The 18,745-nt window shown below is 37.1% G+C and overlaps 1 protein-coding gene across 2 annotated transcripts in view; it reads right to left on the reverse strand.

Annotated features, from left to right (window-relative positions):
- Positions 1-18,745, reverse strand: part of IMMP1L (inner mitochondrial membrane peptidase subunit 1) — a 37,631-nt gene that overhangs the window by 11,470 nt on the left and 7,416 nt on the right. For both annotated transcript variants that reach the window (XM_075502055.1, XM_075502054.1), the window contains exons 2-4: positions 8,992-9,129; positions 8,109-8,197; positions 7,038-7,164 (exon numbers count right to left, since the gene is read on the reverse strand). In XM_075502055.1, the coding sequence (XP_075358170.1) occupies positions 7,038-7,164; positions 8,109-8,197; positions 8,992-9,096 (321 nt within the window). In that variant the 5' untranslated portion in view covers positions 9,097-9,129. The remainder of the gene's footprint in view (positions 1-7,037; positions 7,165-8,108; positions 8,198-8,991; positions 9,130-18,745) is intronic.

Genomic DNA, 18,745 nt, shown 5'->3' on the forward strand with positions numbered 1-18,745 from the left:
AAACGCTTTCTCTCTTTCTCTCAGGATCACTTTTTGGCTGTTGCAAAAGTTTCCAACTGTGTTAAGTAATAATTCAAGCACTCGCATGTGTTGTTTACTTTACTTCTATAAATATTCTCATTTAATATTCAGATCTAAAACATATTGTTAAATATGCTGATCTGAATCCGCCTGAAAAGCTATATATCCAATTTTAAAAATCTCTAGCTGCAACCCTAAATTGAAATTATTAGCCATCATTCCTTTTCTAAAAATATTATCAGTTAAAATTAAAACTTAAACTTAATAGAATAAAAACTGTGAGCAAATATAACTGTCATGAAGACTAATGCACAGATTTTGCACACACTTTTTACAACCTCTCTTTTTGCATTAAAACAATGGTTTTCTTTTGAAAACAAAATCACTTTGCTTTAAATAGTGAAAAATTATGTAAGCTTTTTAATCCACTACAGTTTTGAAATTTTCATATTTTATAGATATTCACAGGCCAAAACTTAGAAAAACAAATCTCCTAGCTACACTTAGGAACTCCAGAAAAAAAATGCAGGATATTTCTGTGATTCATCAGTCCAGATTATTATTAGCTTTCTTGATTTATAGAAGATTGATATTTTGGAAGAAAATATTGATTCCAAATCCAGCAAAGATTACTTAGCAGTTTGCTGTGAGAAAATTTCTCACAGCAATCATTAAGAAGGATTTGATTCTTTTCTTCTCCAGAAAACAGATGATGTAACAGGGTCACCCTAAAGTATAGGTCTGAGAACAAAAAAACCTCCGGGTTCGAACCCCAGCTGGCTCTTAGTGGGTAAAACACAAACCCCATTACCCTCACTGGTATGCCCTGGACAAAGGCATACCTGTGCGGAGTGATCTAGCTAATAAGCCTGGTAGCAACAATGGCCGATAAATACTCTTGAGCAGGGTTAAGGAATCTTAAAAGTATTGTTTGCCAGCTCCATCAGGAGTGACCTGAATCTCTGCTAATCAACCTAAGGCTTCAGCTCTGCATGATCTCATCATTTAAGACAGTCGGAAGGCCTTCGCAGTACGTATGAAGGAGGAAAACAAATGAAATGGGTCCTTCATTCAGACGTGAAGCTGACAGAGGCAGACTAAAACTTGTGCTCAAAATCTTCAGCGAGTCCTCGAGTAGTTGGTTTCATCATCCTGAGCAGCTTCCTAGAAGTTACTACTGAACTTGGAGCAGAGGAATAACAGAATCATAAAATCTTGAAGGTTCAAACTGATCTGACCAGTACAGCCAAGACAGTATTCCACAGAGGAAAAGCATCTGGTGCTATGAATTCAGAAATGAGTGATCGTGAAACAACCTCCCCTCAAATCAACGAGGAGATTTCTTTATGGTTTTCCTTCGGGAATGAATTGGCTGAACAGAAGAACCAGGGCAACGTGTCAGAGCCTGGGCAGTGCTCTCCCCCACGCCAGTGTAGCTGGCCTGCGCCCAAGACCAGCTGATACAGTGCTGTTGCCTCATCTTGGTTCAGACTGTGGGGAAGAAGGAGCTGTTTGAGAAGGATGTAGGAGACCTTAGTGGGAGCTCATTCAGGAGCTGAGTTTAAGCCGAGCCTCTCGCTGCTGGCCCCTGTCTGAGCTATGGTGCAGGCATGCCCATGTCTGGCCACCCACCTCCCTGACCCCACAGACATGAGGATAAGCTATGGTGAGTGAAGGGTACCAGTGCTGTTGTGTCAAGTCATGCCACTTGTATGGTCTTGAAACAACAACAACAAAACTGCAAAGGTAAAAAGGCCGATCCACTGGAGCAGAAGAAACCCTGGAAATACTGGGAAGTAGATTAATAAAATTATTTGTGTTTCTTTTCCCTTGAATAATTTAGTTTTGACAAATCAGCATTTTGATTTAAAATTACTTCTCAGAAGATTCAAGATTAGCTCTAGTTATGAACTCTCTGTACTGGGATACAGAGGGATCTGCAAACTGAACAAGTCTGCAAACTAAACAAAGACACCAAATCAGTTCTCCTTTCCCACCAGACATTTAGCACACCTGCTGCTTAAAATTATGGCATCACTTTCTCTCAAGCCTCTAGAACGCTAGAACTAAGGAGAAGAGGAAATATCCTACTCTTTCTTTTCTCCTGACGGGCAACTATAAAAACTTAGATTACTGAAATACTAAACCATGAGTGTAAACTAGCTATTAAGATACTAAGGACAAAGGAAAAAGAACTAGCGTTTTGAGAACTTTATTTTTAATTGCTATTTAGGGTATTTTAAAGAGACTGTCCAATGGTATTGAGCGCTCTGAAATACCAAACCACTCTTCAGTGTCTTAGGTTGTGCATCCAAAATCTGTAGTACTGTCTAGTGATTAAAATATTGTGTTGTTTACATTAATATTACGTTATTCTTAGTGCCCACATCATTTCTTACCGCATCTGACAAGGACTGTTTAAGAGTTAATAGCGCTGCGTAAGACCACTTCTCCGATCTGCAAACACAGTAAGATGCATTATCTTCGGAATTATGTTAGCTCTAGAGTTAACCACAGGATGAAGAGATGCCATCTCCGCAGTGAACCTCATTTTAGCACAAGGTAAACATACTTCCCCCACATCAGCTAGTCTCACAGCATTAGTGGTGTGTTGTGATTGATTACCAGCAGAGTGTTGCCGAGATATGGATTTGTATCTCAGCTTTTTATCATTATGACTTGCAAAAGGCAGTTCCTTATTTACAGACTCTAGCTGTATTAAGTGACATTATTAGGTACTACTTTTGTTTAAGTGACACAAAAGCTTAGCATATTGGTGGTTTATGACATACAAGCTGTTTTAATCTGATGACTTACCCCTCACTTTTTCAATTTGTAAATAGGAGCTGCAGCACAAGAACATATGGTACTAAAGAAATTAAAGCTAAAGTAAATGGCATTAAAACAAATTCAAATATAACAATAGGATACTCAATCTGAATTATAAACCTGGATCCATATTAAGACTTTTAAAAACAGGAAATAAAAACCTAAATATGAAAACTAACCTTTCAGGTGTTTTTTTTTAAAGACCATTTCAGGGGTTTAACTGTGATTGAGTAATTTTACTTATTAACCCTCATTACTTAGATCTTATAGTTAAATGAATAAATCAGTAAAGGTATTTTTTAATAATTGAAACTAGGTCTGAATACCACATTACTAAAAATTAGTTGTTTACCTTTTTAACTTTTGGGTTCATACCACATTGCTTCTGATACAGTAAAAATGTTTTGCATTCTTAAATGTTTATTACAGTAAATACACGTTTGTATCTGTAAACACCATCACAAAACCAAAAAAGAGCCCAGCAAAACTGCCAGCCTAATGCTCATATTCCATACCAAATATCAATAAAAAGGCAGTGAAAAGAAAAATTGCATTTTCCTAACTTTGTAATACTATTGCAGCTCACTCAAAAAAGGAATTTAATTATACTTTTCACATAAATAGGAAGATTTCCCTCATTATTATTCTGCAGATAAGCTCCAGCCTCTAGCATATGAAGCATCATGTACCATAAAGGGTCCAAAGTAAAGACGTTCCTTATGTACTTAAATTTTCATTTAAGCACGTGCTTAATTTATACCCATCAATTTGATATGTGGGATTAGTTCCATCAGCTTGTAATCCAACAATGATTCCGTCAAGGACAGTTTTTTGGTACAGCCTTACACTTGGTACACTCTGACAAGAATAATTTTTCTCATATGATGTATTACTTCATCTAAGTATAGCAGCAAAAGTATTTTTATACCACTATAAACACCTTCATATAACCACCACTGCTATACTGCATTTCTACTCAACTGAAGGATCTCTTTTCAGAACAATTACTCAACTTAGGTGCGATTTTCTTATTTTTCATTTTTATTATAGCTTGTAAGGTTTGTTTGTTTAATCTACAGGTATCTACGTGGTTGTTTGCAGCAATAGAGTATCTCATCTGTGTAATTTTACAAAGAGCAAATTGTAAACGGAGTTCTCCGTTCTCCTATCTATATATAAACGCCATCCTGAGAAGTATATTCGTAAATGAAACGGGATTGGAAGCAGGATCTGATTTTAGCATTCTCTTAGGCTTCAGACTAAGAATCATGTATGAAAGTGCTTCTAAGCACATAAATCCCTAACTTAAAAACCTGTAAAATACTCCCACACTAACATCGACACAGTCAATGGAGTCTAAGCGCAATCCCAGCTAACGTGACTGTCAGGATTCTCCTTTGGGGGTGGCAAGAGGAGCAGCTGCTTAGAGGTGGTTTCACTCTCGGCTGCGCTAAGCACGTTTGCTGTGCTGCCATTACTCTGACATCTCCACTAACTGGCTGACTCATAATACCTGACCCTTAGTTGGCTAAGAACGAAGCAGAGGTTCCAACTACCTAACTTGGTAATATTTCTGGCATCTGATACTTTGTATTTACTGTACTGTAGTAAGTTTGCAAACATGACAGTAACTATTCACTAGCGCTCCCCAAAACAGGAGACAAGTTAGCCAAGGGAAGCTGAGCACTTCACTCGAATAAAAACAAACAATCCTCTGACCTTACACGCTTTGGAGTCACTGCATTCAAGTACTGCTCAGAGACTTCTCGTGTTAACAAAAGCCCTTAGTAGCCTAATATAAACAACAAAACGCACGACAATTAATTTCTAGGCTTTGCTCACTTACAGAGCGCCTGCAATTGTACCTTCCTCGGGCAGCTCCACACCCCAGGCGGCACTTCTGGCCGTTTGGGATCCTAGCCAAGGCCTTTCCTCAGTTTCGACAATCTTTTTTTCAAAAACCCAACTCAGGTTAATTCTTCTCAAGGAAGTATCAACAAAACAAATAGCCAGTCCTCTGTACATCTGCCGCTGCTATTTGCTTTTGTGTTTGAATTAAGAGAAAAAGTGCATAGCCCCGTGATTCACTAAAACAAGGAATCTGATTAGACAATTACCTCAACACAGACACGTATCACTTTTTCCCTCCCCAACAAGAACAATTTACTTAGTGAATAATCCAGTGTGAACTACAAGCATAAACTGCAGATATCTCTGTTGAGAATATACTCTTCTGTCAAGGAAGTGTCTCCTGAACAGATGGAAAGATCTACCTCTTCAACAACCACTGAAGAGAGGAGGAAAACACATACGCACTAACGATCGAAAGCATTCCCATTTACATCATTTCTTCCCCTGGTTACAAGTTATGATGAAAGAACTAAGAAAGCTTGCATGTCACTTTGCTGTATTTCCACGCATTAGCCTTTATGAAAAACATACACAGGAAAACAGCAAATGGACTCTGCATTCCTCATCCTCTCCTTCTCCTTACCTTTTGGATTAAAATGGAAGACAAGAATCCTTGCGCCTAGGGCAGAAGTTGTTCTGCTGGATGTTCATGGGATTACCTCAGGGTTTCCAGAAAGGCTGACATCCTGTTAAGTACAAATCTTTCCTGAACTTCCTTTTCAAGACTAAAACAAGTGAGGAACAAGATGCTCAGAGAAACTCAGTTTGCGTCTTCTGTCAGTGTACGACACAAAGCGCAGGTTTCCATTTCAGGTCGTTCTGCTCTGGGAAATTCGTATTTTGTCTAAATTACTACTCTCATAGGAGCTAGAAAATTTCTTCAGCTTGTTAAGAAAGGTGGGTTGGGGTTCTTCGGGGTTGGTTTTTTTTTTTTAGTTTTTTCCTTGGTTAAATGGTAACACAATTTGATTTATGGAAAAACTAAATGTTCTGTCCTCCCCTTCAAAGCATAAGAGAGAACGAGTTCCTTCTTTCTGTCCACAAATGCCAGCAGTGTAAACAGAAGCTCCAGTGGTACCAGCACTTGATCAGAAGGGCCGATTAGAGGCAGGCGCCTGAAATGTCTTGCCTCAACACTGGAGTGGAAGAAACAACAAATTCAACCCCTCAGAACAGGGTATGAATCGTATCCTTGCTTTCTGGTCCTAGGTCTTGACTAAATCCAGACACCGAATCTAGACAGCGTTGACGACAATTTTGCCATTGCTATTAGTAAGGATGGACTCCACTTCAGCTGCTTAACACAAATGAAGAAACGGTACCTGAAGGCACGCTTGTGCCATTGGCTGTCTTTATGACAGCTAAACTCTTAAAGGATTTGTCTATCACAAACGGCAGCTGGCTGCAAGGAGCGTTCCATAGAATTCTCTACCTTCACAGCGCACGGCTTTAGCTATGGGCCAGATGGTAATTCTCCTAATTATGAGGATGAAGTGGATATGAAAAGGCAGCAGAACATCTTTCTTTTAAGATTCAAAACACCTGTGCAAAATCTGATGTCTCCACAAGGTGCTGAACACAGGTAATGGTCAAACATGCTTTTGGGAAAAAAACCCTACATTTTTCTGTGATCATGATTTCTTATGATTTTCCTAATGATAGCCTAAAAAGAAGTTGCTGAAAACATTTTGTCACAAATTTTTCCAAACTTCTGTTAAGTCTGTCTGCATAAAGACAAGCGAGCATTAAGAATATTTTTTCCTTTTTATTTCATCTTGTTACCTGACTTTTTAGACAAGTTAGGAAAATTACTCTTCCAACCATACTCAGAAAAATTAGAATATTGTTACACTGAAATACAGATACACTAAAGTCTAATTTTGAAAGAAAAATCCTCAAAGCTATTGCAGAGACAAAATTTTCACTTCTTAGTGTTTAAAATACAGAAACAGTATTGCCTTAAGACCAAGCCCTCAAGTCTGCCATCTGTAACCGCACTTTATGCAAAGAATTTTAAAGTATTCTCCCAGGGAAGAAGACCTAAGCAAAGGGCAGAGCAAAAATATCATCTGCCTACACTTCCTACAGAGACAAAAGACACCAAGAAAGACAGCTTGCCAAAAGCAGCATTTACAACATTTTACTGTACATATAGAAGAAAGAATAATTTATGAATGTCATACTTTATGATGATACTCAAATATTACAAATCCTTTAGACTACCAGGCCTACTTAAGCAATCATTAAGTTACAAAGCAAGAAACTCTAATACTTACATAGCTGTGACTCTTAAGGAAATCTGAAGGGTTGCTTGTGCAGACTTTATCCCCTTCCAAGCCAATTACTCTTTTACAGATATTTGATTTGGGGTCATTTGGGCTTTTCACAATTACAATATCTCCTCTGAGAGGAAAAAACAGAAACAAAAACAAACACAAGAACTCTAAGTACAAGCTATTTGGCTGAATACATGTGCATCAATGTGTATACTCCAAAAATATTCACATACATTAAAGATACTTCCTTCTGCTGAAAATTCTCATCTACAATTTTGTTTCTTCAGTCTTACTCAGGGTGTAATTTTACACATAGTTTCACAGTTTTTTTTAAGTACAGTTGGAGACATTCTTTGTTATTTAATCATTTATAAAACATTTAAGACCACATTTTAATTGACAACGTTCTGATGAAATGAATGCCATTTAACTTGATCCTGTTACTACACATACATGGAACAGAACAGATTCTGCGTTCCTAAACGTTTTTGTCCAAATGTTATTCTTCTAGTGAAGTTTCAAATGTCTGATCTGAGTTTGCAAGACCTTATATTACTTTTGCCTCCTGATTATACACGTTAGATTGTACACTGAAACAGTCCACAACAAAATGGGTAAGGGCCTTGAGCCTACTGTGCTCTACAACACAGTAATAAAATGACGTTTGATAAATGGTACTTATACCATTTGGTCACTTTCCTAACCACCTGTCTGAGCACAGCAATACCTACAGCTTGGTTTGCAAGTAAGACAAAACTGCTTAGAGAGTGGGAAGTTACATTCACAGAATAGAACTGGTTTAGAAAAAAGAAAAAAATGTGAATTTTTCCATTTTTTGGACAAAGCTGTAGAAGTGACATGGGCTATATCCTAAATGAATTCTGGTAAGTTGCTCGATGGGCTGTATGTGCTGATTACTTTAGCTTCCATCACACACAATGAGAGGACATTTATGAAAAATTACAATTTAGAAGCAGAAGACTATATGAAAAATAAAGCACAGATAGAACGTAGTTATTGACAAGCTCTGGCAAACTGAATGTAAAATCTAGTCTCAACAAAGGAGCGTACTTTCGAATGCAATAAAAGTGGCGGCTAAGGTTCTCCGAAAAGACAATATCAGAATTTTGAATGGTTGGTTCCATTGAAGGTCCAGAACACTGCAAATTAAAAATAAATGAGAAAAAATTACTATTTCCAATTACTTTTATCTAAAATACATTAATATTCAAATTATTTGCTAATTAATTAGAAAAGGTGTAATGTAAAGAACGACTACAAAAGCGAGATCCTCCAAGGAACATCTGATACAATTAAAAGGCGAGGACGGCCTCGAGAGCACGTCTAACTGTTACAGCTCCGTGTTCACTCAGGATTGCCCTGAGCTGCGCTGGGTGCCACAAGCCCCTGGGGATTCATATCAGCGCCTGAGCTGCAGGGAATTATTAGGAGCAGCACTCAAAGCTCTGCCAGCTTACCCCTTCTGCAGCCTCTGTAAAAGAGAATCATCACAGAAGCTGCAAGAGCAGCTCACAGCCAACATCCACAATGTCCAGCAGCAGTATCTGCTAGGTTTAGAAACGGGGCGGGGGGGGCAGCTAAAACATCCAGAAATCTGCCCAGAGTTGGAAACAAGAGCATTTCTTCTGGCATTGTTAGTGACTCCGGTCTTTCTGAAAGAACATACTTTTGCAAAATGCTTAATCACAGTTTCCCATTTGCTTCAGTGACGTCTCAAGCAATAACTTGACAAAAAAATACAAATGCCTAAAGGAGAAATAATTTTCATAAAGGCTGGACCTCCCTCCAAAAAAAATAGGCATTTACTAAACACACTTTGAAAAAGCTCTTAAAAAAAAAAAAAAAAGAAACCTGAATATTGGCATTATCACATATAAAAATTTCAGTATTATAGTTTTATTTTCTTTTAAATGTCATGAAAATAAAAAGTTACCACAACAATTCCTCCAAGGTACTCAAAGGCACAATGCGCTATGCAGCCATATTGCACAGTATACCCAAGAAATCGAAAGGTTTTTCCTAGGGCATTGCGAAGCATGGTACAGTGTTACGTCGTTCAGCTGGTTCTAGTCTATAGTAAAACAGAAGAATATCATTCATTTGATAACAAACAACCTAACATTTACAAAACTATCTTTTGTCTCTAAAAACTGATGGACGATATTTAAGAAAAAAACAGTGAATAAAACCAAAAATAATCAGATATATATGAGAAGATGAATATAGTTTAAACTGAAATGCCATCAAGAAGTCTTTAGTTTACTATGTAGACACTTCCACGTATACAATCAATTGACCCCTCTCACCAGCTTATTAGTAAGATTCAGTTGAGCAGGAGCTGAAACCAAAGAAACCTTTGCCAAACTAGAGAAATTAATGGGAGAGAATGGTGTCAGTGCTCTCCGCTGACTCAGCTGGGCTTCTTTTACTTGAGACTGCAGACAGGCTTACCTGCCACATCTCTGAATATCTGCAACAGTTAAAAAACACCCTCCCCTCCACTAGGTTTGGCTGAATGGAATCTGGAAAGCTGCATCATAACTTTAATGCAGACTTTGACTTCCTGACTGGACCACATTGTAACTCAGATGCAGTTATTTATTAAATAACACTTGACAGAATTGTTTTAATCACAGGAAGACAGTGCAACTTAAATCAGTTTTTCTCCAAGGACTAGTATTTAAAAGCACTAGTATTTAAAACTGAACGCTCAACAGCAAAACAGAGAAGCATGGAACCATCTGAAGTGATTTGAAGATATTTCACAACTGAAACTGCATTCACAGAAAACTGGAGTAATCGAGGAGTCAACCCAAAATTAAAAAAGTGACCTGACAATCAATCAAATGAAAATAGGCTTGAAGAACTTGACAAAATTAAGGATAATGGAGTCCTGAATGGCTTGCCTAAATATGACTAGAAAAAGAATACAGTTGCTGATAGGAATTGTGGAGGTTTTGCAAAGCTTTCCTTTGACTAGGCTTTCATTACCAAAACACTTGCATACAAAAATAAGGCATTAGGTTGTTCTGTTCTCAGCTACAGTACAGTGGCATAAGGTCTGTAGCACATAGGACACTGTAAATATCTTCTCATCCCCTCGCCCAAATATTTAAGTCAAACTCCGATGACTAACTGCAATTACTGCAACGTTAATCTAACTAATATGCTTCCTTACCCCAATTTTTAAGAGTTTTTTTAATATATATTTCTATTTAAGGAAGTGGAAGACACACATACTGAAGTAACTGAAGCAAGTCTTACATTCTGCAAGAAGCCTGTCCCTCTTAAACTCAGTATCAGCTTTATCATGAATTAAAACCACAGCAAGATTTCCCTCATTTACTAAGATGGGTCAATATAGCTTGCTAAACAAATGCAGTACGTTAAAAAGAAAACAAGAAAAAGAAAAATGGTGCATGTACAATATGCCCTACTTAATAATGAAGTAAAGACCTCCCCTTCTATATTTCATGACATTTTGCTATTCAAATGCAGGCATTTAAAAGCACATAGCCTTACTTGCACAACCCTCTCTAGAACTTAATGGGAATTTTGCCTGAATACAGTCAAAAGTGGCTTTTGTTCTTTGCATTTAGTATTTATTTATAAAGAAAAAAAAGACCATTCTGGGGGAAAATGTTCTCTACCAAGCTCATTTCCTTGTTCCAAAAGATGTAGTTGCTTTTTTTTTTTTTTTAAAAAAACACAAAAGATCTCCAGAATAAATCCACTTAAACCAATCTGTAATTCATCATCCGTAATATTAGGTAACGAGTTTCACAGTAATGAACCAAAATAGGACAGAAAACAGAAAAGTCTTGAATTGTTTCATTAGCACGTGCAGTGCCCAGCACACTGCGGGACACCCTGTAGAAACTGAAACAGCTTCGCTGCAAGAGAAATGCTCTTTCAACAGAATTTATTCCGGAGAGCCAGAAAAGCGGTTTGCTCTTCTCAACCCAGTACACCATGAAAAGCATGGACCAACTCCTTGCTCTCAGGGCCAGAAACACTGTGAGCCCAGAAATGTGTTACAGGTGATAAAGGAAGATAGTGACAGCAGATTGATTAGAGTTGCTCAAGTAGCATGAATTAATGACCACAACTCTCTTTTGAGAGAAGTACATCATCCATACTTCTTAACAGCACCTGCTAGAAAGACAGCCTCACATTGCTTCTCAAACAGAAAAATACTGCACAACCATCCTGTATTTCAGATCCATGCTATTCAGGAATGTTATATTAATATATGAAGACAGTATAGAATTCAGGTACCTGTGGATATTACAGGTAAAAAGAAATCGGATAAGCATTGCGTTACATTGACCAAAGTAGGTAGATCTTGTCGACTGCGCCAAATGGAAGGGTAACGACAGACTCGTTAAGAGAAAATACAAACTTCTCATGCCAACAGCTATCAGGCTATAACTAAAATAATTTTTTATTATGAAACTACAAAAAACTGCTATATGTCTCTGAAAATAAGTTGCAAACTGATTGCAACTGATTTCCTGCTGGACTCTGGATGACACGTACTTCCCAATAGTTACACCAAACACATACATTTCTCTCTGATGTCGCCGAGTAACTCTGAATTAGGAGGGATAGATTTGTAAATTATTGAAGGAAACACAGGGTTCAGAGTGAGCTTCACCTACTGCTAGAGCTGTCATGGTATAAAACTAACCACGAGGATAGAACATGAGTGAAGAGGTCTCAAATTTTGTTCCCAGTTGCCTTAAACTAAATTCTTAACCCCCAAGACATGGATTTCACCAGTCCCAGTTGGTAAGTGTGGCACAACAGATTTTTTTAAGTGTTCAGGCTTATCAGATGTTCATGATAATGGTGAAAAAATTCTTAGCTCTTATATAAGGCTTCTTATTACTACTCAAGAAAGTTAATTTCAAATTAAGACATATATATAGTACCTAGATTATACACAGTTTGAACGTAACAAGATAACTTCAGAGGATTGGGGGGTTTCTTTTTAACATTAAGGTCCATCTTTAGACAACTAATGTTCATTCCACAGAATAACTGCAATTGTGAAAGTTTCTGTGTCATTTTAAGTAACAACTTCACAATAAGTGAATGGTTGCAGCAAGAGTAAGCTCAGTCAAAAAAAAAAAGCCACAAACAAAACCCACTCTAGTTTATTTAAAAAACCCACAGAATATTTATCTTACAATTGCTCTAGCTTAAGAATCAGTAAAATACAATTCTGTTTCCTCAGAAAACTATTTATCAGTATGTTTTTAAAACACTGCCATATTGTTCATCACAAGAAGGTAAATGGCTGAACGTTTTTCCACATCACACAATTAATTTTAATACAAAGTGCTGTCAGCAGGCAACTCCACCAGATACAGCGTAAGACCATTAAGCACAATAAAACAAATTATTTAAGTCACAGGCCCCTTGAAAACTTAATGGATCTGTTGTATAAACATCCTTATCGCAGAACTAATGGCATAAAACCTGTTGTAATTACTTCCAGGTACTACCTACTATCATATAGTAGGTAGCTGAAAATTTTATACTGAAATAGACATTGGTTTTATACCGAATATAGACATTGATTAAAAAAGGTTACACCTCCATATTTATCACATAGAATACAATTTGGTTATTTTACAAGAACCATATAGTTTATCCCCTGCAGCAAATAAAATGCAAAATGTAATTACTATTATCTTCTGTTCCCTTTTCCTTACATAGCCTATGCCTTCATCATTTGATTTTTTTTTGTTTGTTTGTTTATAAAATTAATCACAGCTAGCAGGGTGGAAATCACTTTGAGCCTCATGAATGACATCCAAGAGATGGGAAAGGATTAGTTCTCAGTTGCTGCCAGTTATAGCGCCAGGTGGCTTTTTCTGCAGCGAAGGTGTTACCGATAATCCCATTACATTGGTACTAAATCTTGCAGACATCAAAATTATCACCAAGGTTCCTTTTCATCCCATCCTTTCCAAATGACTGGAAGTCGCTTCACCTGAAAGAAGTCAAATCCACATGCAGCTGCTGTTTTAGCAGCCAGCGGACTCCCTGAGAATGCCAATCGTGATCCAATTTCGCTGTGTTGGTGGCCCCCTATTCCCTGTCCAATAATACATCTGTTAAAAAATCCTACAGCTACAAATCAAGTTTAATCCTACCAGGGACCTCATGTTGGTCTTGTCTTCCAAAAAGGCAGCAGGTTTTGCCGTCTATCTCTGCTAGCGTCTGGGGAATACTCTTTAAATCCCAGCCCTACTTAGAAGAATAAGCTAAGGATCACAAAACATGACCTCAAAAACCCTGATATGACTATATTCTGACCCAGAGGCATTCATTCTAGGTGAAGATTAGAACTTTGCATAATAAGATTACACAGCAAGTGAATGATATCAAGGGACTATCCATATGCAGCCGCCTGGTTTTCTATAGACAGCCTGTGCTCTGCAATATGCAGTGCAGACGAAACAGAGCTTGGTCTTTCTAGCTGAAATAAAATAGATTCACATAAATTAGTTGGCCATTTCCAGATTCCTAAATCCCCTATTACATCTTTTATTGACAGCTCCTGTGAGGATAGCACAAATGGTATTCTCTTTGTATTCTTTGCTTCTGTAACAATCACACCGAGGGAAATGTACATAGGTTGTCTAGAAATTAACATCTTGTTTGCTGTAATCTTGGATTACAATTAACTGTGTACATAATAAAATTAGGAAATCAATGAGAAGATTTATCATTTCCAGATAACCAATAGCATTGTGTAAGACAGTTTAACATATGGTGCCAAACATTTAAATACAGGAAAATTGAAGTCGCAGCCAATGAAAGTGTAGCTAAACAAATTATTGCACTTGATATTAAATAGATTTTTCACTATAATAAAAAATTTCCAGTCACATTTGCATTATATAATGCTTCCTAATTCTCAATTTTCACTGAATATTTAGTGATAGTTTATCAGTTTTTCCTTAGCTAACAGAAACTCCTCTCCTAACATTCTCCGCTTCTAACCAGACGCCTTTCGTCACACAAGGTAATCCCATAACTTGCACCATCTCTTCCCCAAGGAGTTGCTCAGATTATTACTTAAAAAAAATCCAAAAACCCAAAACAAAGAAAAAACTGCACACTGACTAGGCTATTTAAGTTTATTAGGCTATTATGTTGAGCTGTTATTAATATAAAATTATTCTTTTAAAACTTCTGCATTAAATTAATGTTACATGTACTAGAATAGTGAAGGGTATGTATCACGTTTATCGGGAAAGATTCTTCCCCTATCAGATACACAACTTAAAAAAATTATAAAATGTTTTAAATATTCTAATTATAATCTGAGGATTCCAAACATCTAAAGCAAAACAAGGAACAATTTTCAAAAGGTCTTTCTGTGCAGGGGGTCAGGCAGAACTTGATTTTTATTTCTAGCTGTTGGTTTTCTCTAGAAGAAACACTGGATTCAGTCTGGCAAATCTGAAAAAGCTTGGTGATATTCTGGAAGGGAAGATTATTTTCCCACATTATCTCTACTAGGCACTGACAGTTTGTCTTCAACAAGCGCTCCTTCATCTACTGATCTCAAGCTGACAAGGAGCTCAATCCTGCAAACAAATTCACATAAAGCAATCCTCTGGTGTTAAACAACGAGAGACTACCTACATAAGAATGAGCAATTTTTCAAAACGGATTTCAAGTAGTTCTCACTGGTTCTATTTACCTTTGGGAAGCAACTCCTAACAATCTCACAACCCTGTATAAAATGCTGTATTAATGGTCAGATGCATTCCAGGGCTTCTATCTTCCTCTGCAGCTCTATGCACTCATCTTTGCTGAACAGCGAAATACAAATAGCTGAGCAAAGGCACGGTCGTACATGGCAAGTCTGAGCCTTTGAGGGGGTGCCGAAATATTCACTTAACAGTTTCCTGTAATAATGTCAAAGTTAGGACAAATGCCAAAGGCTTGACAGACAGCACAGCCACTTTCTGGTGACTGAGAAAAATACACCGTGTCTATGCGACAACAGTCAAATAACTGTATTCCGAGCTATATGCGTTTATCTTCAGTTTCAAAAAATTCACTTGAGACAGACATGTAAACATTTAAAATTAATTTTAATTAAGACAAAGAGTTACAGGTCCAATTTTCACATTAGGCACTTAAAATCTACAACCCTCCAGAAACTAAAGTTGTCCATGGCTCACGTGTCCCCTGCACTTCCCAGTGCTGCCGCACCTTCTAGAAGCATGCAGGTATTTTTGGAAGTACTACTCAAAGCAGTGAATAGAAGAGGGGTGAATAATTCCCCTATGCACCGACAAGTAAAAAGGCTGTTTACTTAAAATATTTGTGTAATGACAAAGAGGCTTGTTTGCTGGTAAAAAAACCAAAACCAACAAAAACACCACAAACAAAACATCCTCCACATAAAACAAAGCAACCTATTTATGTACACCATCAACAAGACTGTTCAGAAAGAAATACAAGTGTCTTAATCTTATGCCCAGTGTTAGTCTCAGATTAGAATGCCATCACTGAAGAGGGCTCCATAGTGGTTTATGAACACAGAAATCACACAGTATGAGATCTTAACACAAACAGTAAATCAAAGCTATTATGAAACATTTGAAAAATGCAAGAGCAGAAACAAGACCAGTTTCAGCACTGTCAGAAAATATAACAATAGTAACAAAGAATCTTTCTGTCCATTCTTCATCAATACTTCCCAGTTACGAGCGTCATCTTCTAATGAAGTATCTTACGCATACTCTGCATTAAAAATGTGTTAAAAAACAGGAGAAAGGAAACACACGGTCAGATAAAAGTGAGCTCAGTATTTACATTTTCGAGTTACCTGAATAGAAGAAAAATGCAAATCAAGTGCTTGTCACTGCTATTATTCTACAAAAATTTTGATGGCTTTCCCAAATTTTTAGTTATGAAGTTCTAAATACACACATGTACACGGATTCAACTACTTATCTTTTCATAGCACAAATTGTATTTCATGTGAGTTTATGCAGTAAAAATAAACTGTAATCAGTACTTTTTCTCATTGCTCAATAAAATTATTAGTTATTTCTGAGCTGTTTTATGTATAAAACAAGTTCTGTAAGTTCTTCCCCGCTTACAGATACAAGTATTTTTAAAAGTTTCAAACATCAATAGATGAGTGCAATGATATTCAGTCTAAGTTAATCCCCAGACATCCAAATCCATGAATAAAAATTCATCAGTTTTAAATACACTGAGCCTATTAAGCAAGAACAAAAGCATATGCACAAAAGAGCTTTTAATATATTTCAAAGCCCACAAGAGCCGTGGTCTCATTAAAATTATAAATTACACAAACATGGAATAAAGATTCAAACTGCAGTGCAGCTAAGCAGATTACAGAAAACCCCGCGTTCCATATGATAACACACCATGGCCCTCCCAGATGGGGGCTTGGAACAAAAAGGCCATCACTGCAGCTAGGGAAAACCTCCTTGTGATCTCTGGTTTCTGTTCAGCAGATGACAGCCAAATAATATGTTGATTATTCTGTTTGTGCTGCTAAGCTTGTAAGATGGAATAAAAGCGATATGATCTATTGTGAACTCAATGCTAATGTGTTGCTCCACTCATAAATAATATACTGAATTTATTCTGAAACTATCTTTTTATCTGAGTTCCAGGTTTTAAATGCATGAACTAAAATAAAAAGCCAGCATAAACTATTATTTAATTTGATGGTTTAACGTAAAAGATACAGCTGACACAATAATAAGTGAGAAAACTGACTACTTAGTGAATCAAATAAGTAGAGGTGCCTTTCTCAAAATTAGCAAATGATTATATACTGAGGTACAGAGTATCTCCAAGACACTGAGCGCACTCCAGCCCTACAAACTGCATTATCACCGGTACTAAACTGATTACCAAGAAGGGCCTATATGGCTTATTTTACCACAGATAACCACCCCAAATCCAAATTTCAAATGAGGACACAAGTACTTGTAAAACAGAAAAATAGTACAGAAACAATCATTGTATAACTTCACTAATATCACATCTCCCTGACTGAATTGCTTTCTCAGAAACTGTTTAAGTTTTTAATAAGTGATCAGATTTTATTTCATCCGAGTTTACTAATTTGGCTTGCCCTTTTAAAAGGAAAAACAGGGACTGGTCATACAGCTCCTTTCACAAATATTGCGTACGTGCCGAGAAGACCGATGATCGTCCTAGAATTTAACGTTCGTAAATTTTATGTCTTTCATGCCAGAAATGTTAAAATTCTGTAAAAAAAAAAAATCATTGCAGCTTGGCAATAGCATGAGAACATCAAGACCAAACACTGCTTCACACTTCTTGGACCAATGGAAGCACAGCTGAGAGAGAAATGGTGGAAACATGCAGCTCCAAGAGCGTGCAACAGCTTTCTCAGAAACATAAAAATGTATTTGAAGGAAGCTCAATTACCTTTCTTCCTTTTTTAGGGACACAGGGACAGCTCTAATTCACAGAAATAATGAAAATATGGAAACTGAGGAGGTATTTCAATCAAGTACACGTAAGTCATATGACTAAAAATTCAGATAAATTACTTCCTCCAGAATGAGTCCTCCATTGCAATGAAATAACACATATGCATTATTTTCATACAAAAACAATAAAAAGGTTTCAACAATTGCTACCATCACAGCACTAATATCTAGGCTAGCAAAAGCTAACTCGAGTCAACACAAACTTCAGTGCACTACTGAGTGGATAACAACTTGGCTTGAGTAGATAGTAACTTGAGAACCACAAAGGTGATTCTCAGACACTGACGCACAAGGGAGCTAGCTTGCTTAGGTAGCCCTACTCCTAGATACATGCTCCTGAAATGGGATTTTGGCAAATACAGCAGTTTTGGCATGGAATTGGCAGGCTCAGTACAGGAGATGGAAGAAGCTGAATCCATTGAGATAAAGAATAATGGAAGTTTGCTAAAATACAGCTTGGCTACAAAAAAGCCAGATATTCAGTGTTTTCTGCTTTTTTCATCACAATATTATTCCAAATTTGGAACAATGTAAGTTTTCTTAAGTAGCCAACAGTGGATCTGGCTTTTTATATTTAAAGTGAGTTTTACTAGATTGCTTGCTTGTGTTTTACCTAACTTTATAATTCACAGTGAAAAATCTAAATTTTAATTCTTGCCTACTTAAAGTCCAAAATGCGTCTTCTCTTCATCTACTTCTCAATGATCTAATTAGTTTACCATTCTAAACAAGTTCTTACAAGAGTCATGTCTTTTGAAAAGCAGGCAAGACTTCTGTCCCTCTGCTCAGAAAAGGTAGAGTTACACAGCTCTACAGAATTATTTACAGCAGCACATCTTGGTTCATCCCCCACTCTACGGATGGTCATGATGCTGTGAAACTAGACAGAAGTCCATCGAATGCACCTGAATGTTCCTATGACTCTGCAGTATCTTGTCCTCAGCAAAACCTGAGGATTGTACGCTTCTGTGAAACCGCTGATCAACATCACTACTTGGGAAAGCCAGAACTAGCGTCATCCTGAGCTGGGCCAGTAACTGTATCACTATTCACAGTGCTATATAAATTACTACATCTAGGTCCTTGTAACACACCTGTATGCATTTCAGTTCAAACACTGCTCTTTTGCATGTCTTTATCAGACGTGCAAAG

The sequence above is a fragment of the Mycteria americana genome, chromosome 5 (genome assembly GCF_035582795.1).
Source record: "Mycteria americana isolate JAX WOST 10 ecotype Jacksonville Zoo and Gardens chromosome 5, USCA_MyAme_1.0, whole genome shotgun sequence".
Lineage (NCBI taxonomy): Eukaryota > Metazoa > Chordata > Aves > Ciconiiformes > Ciconiidae > Mycteria > Mycteria americana.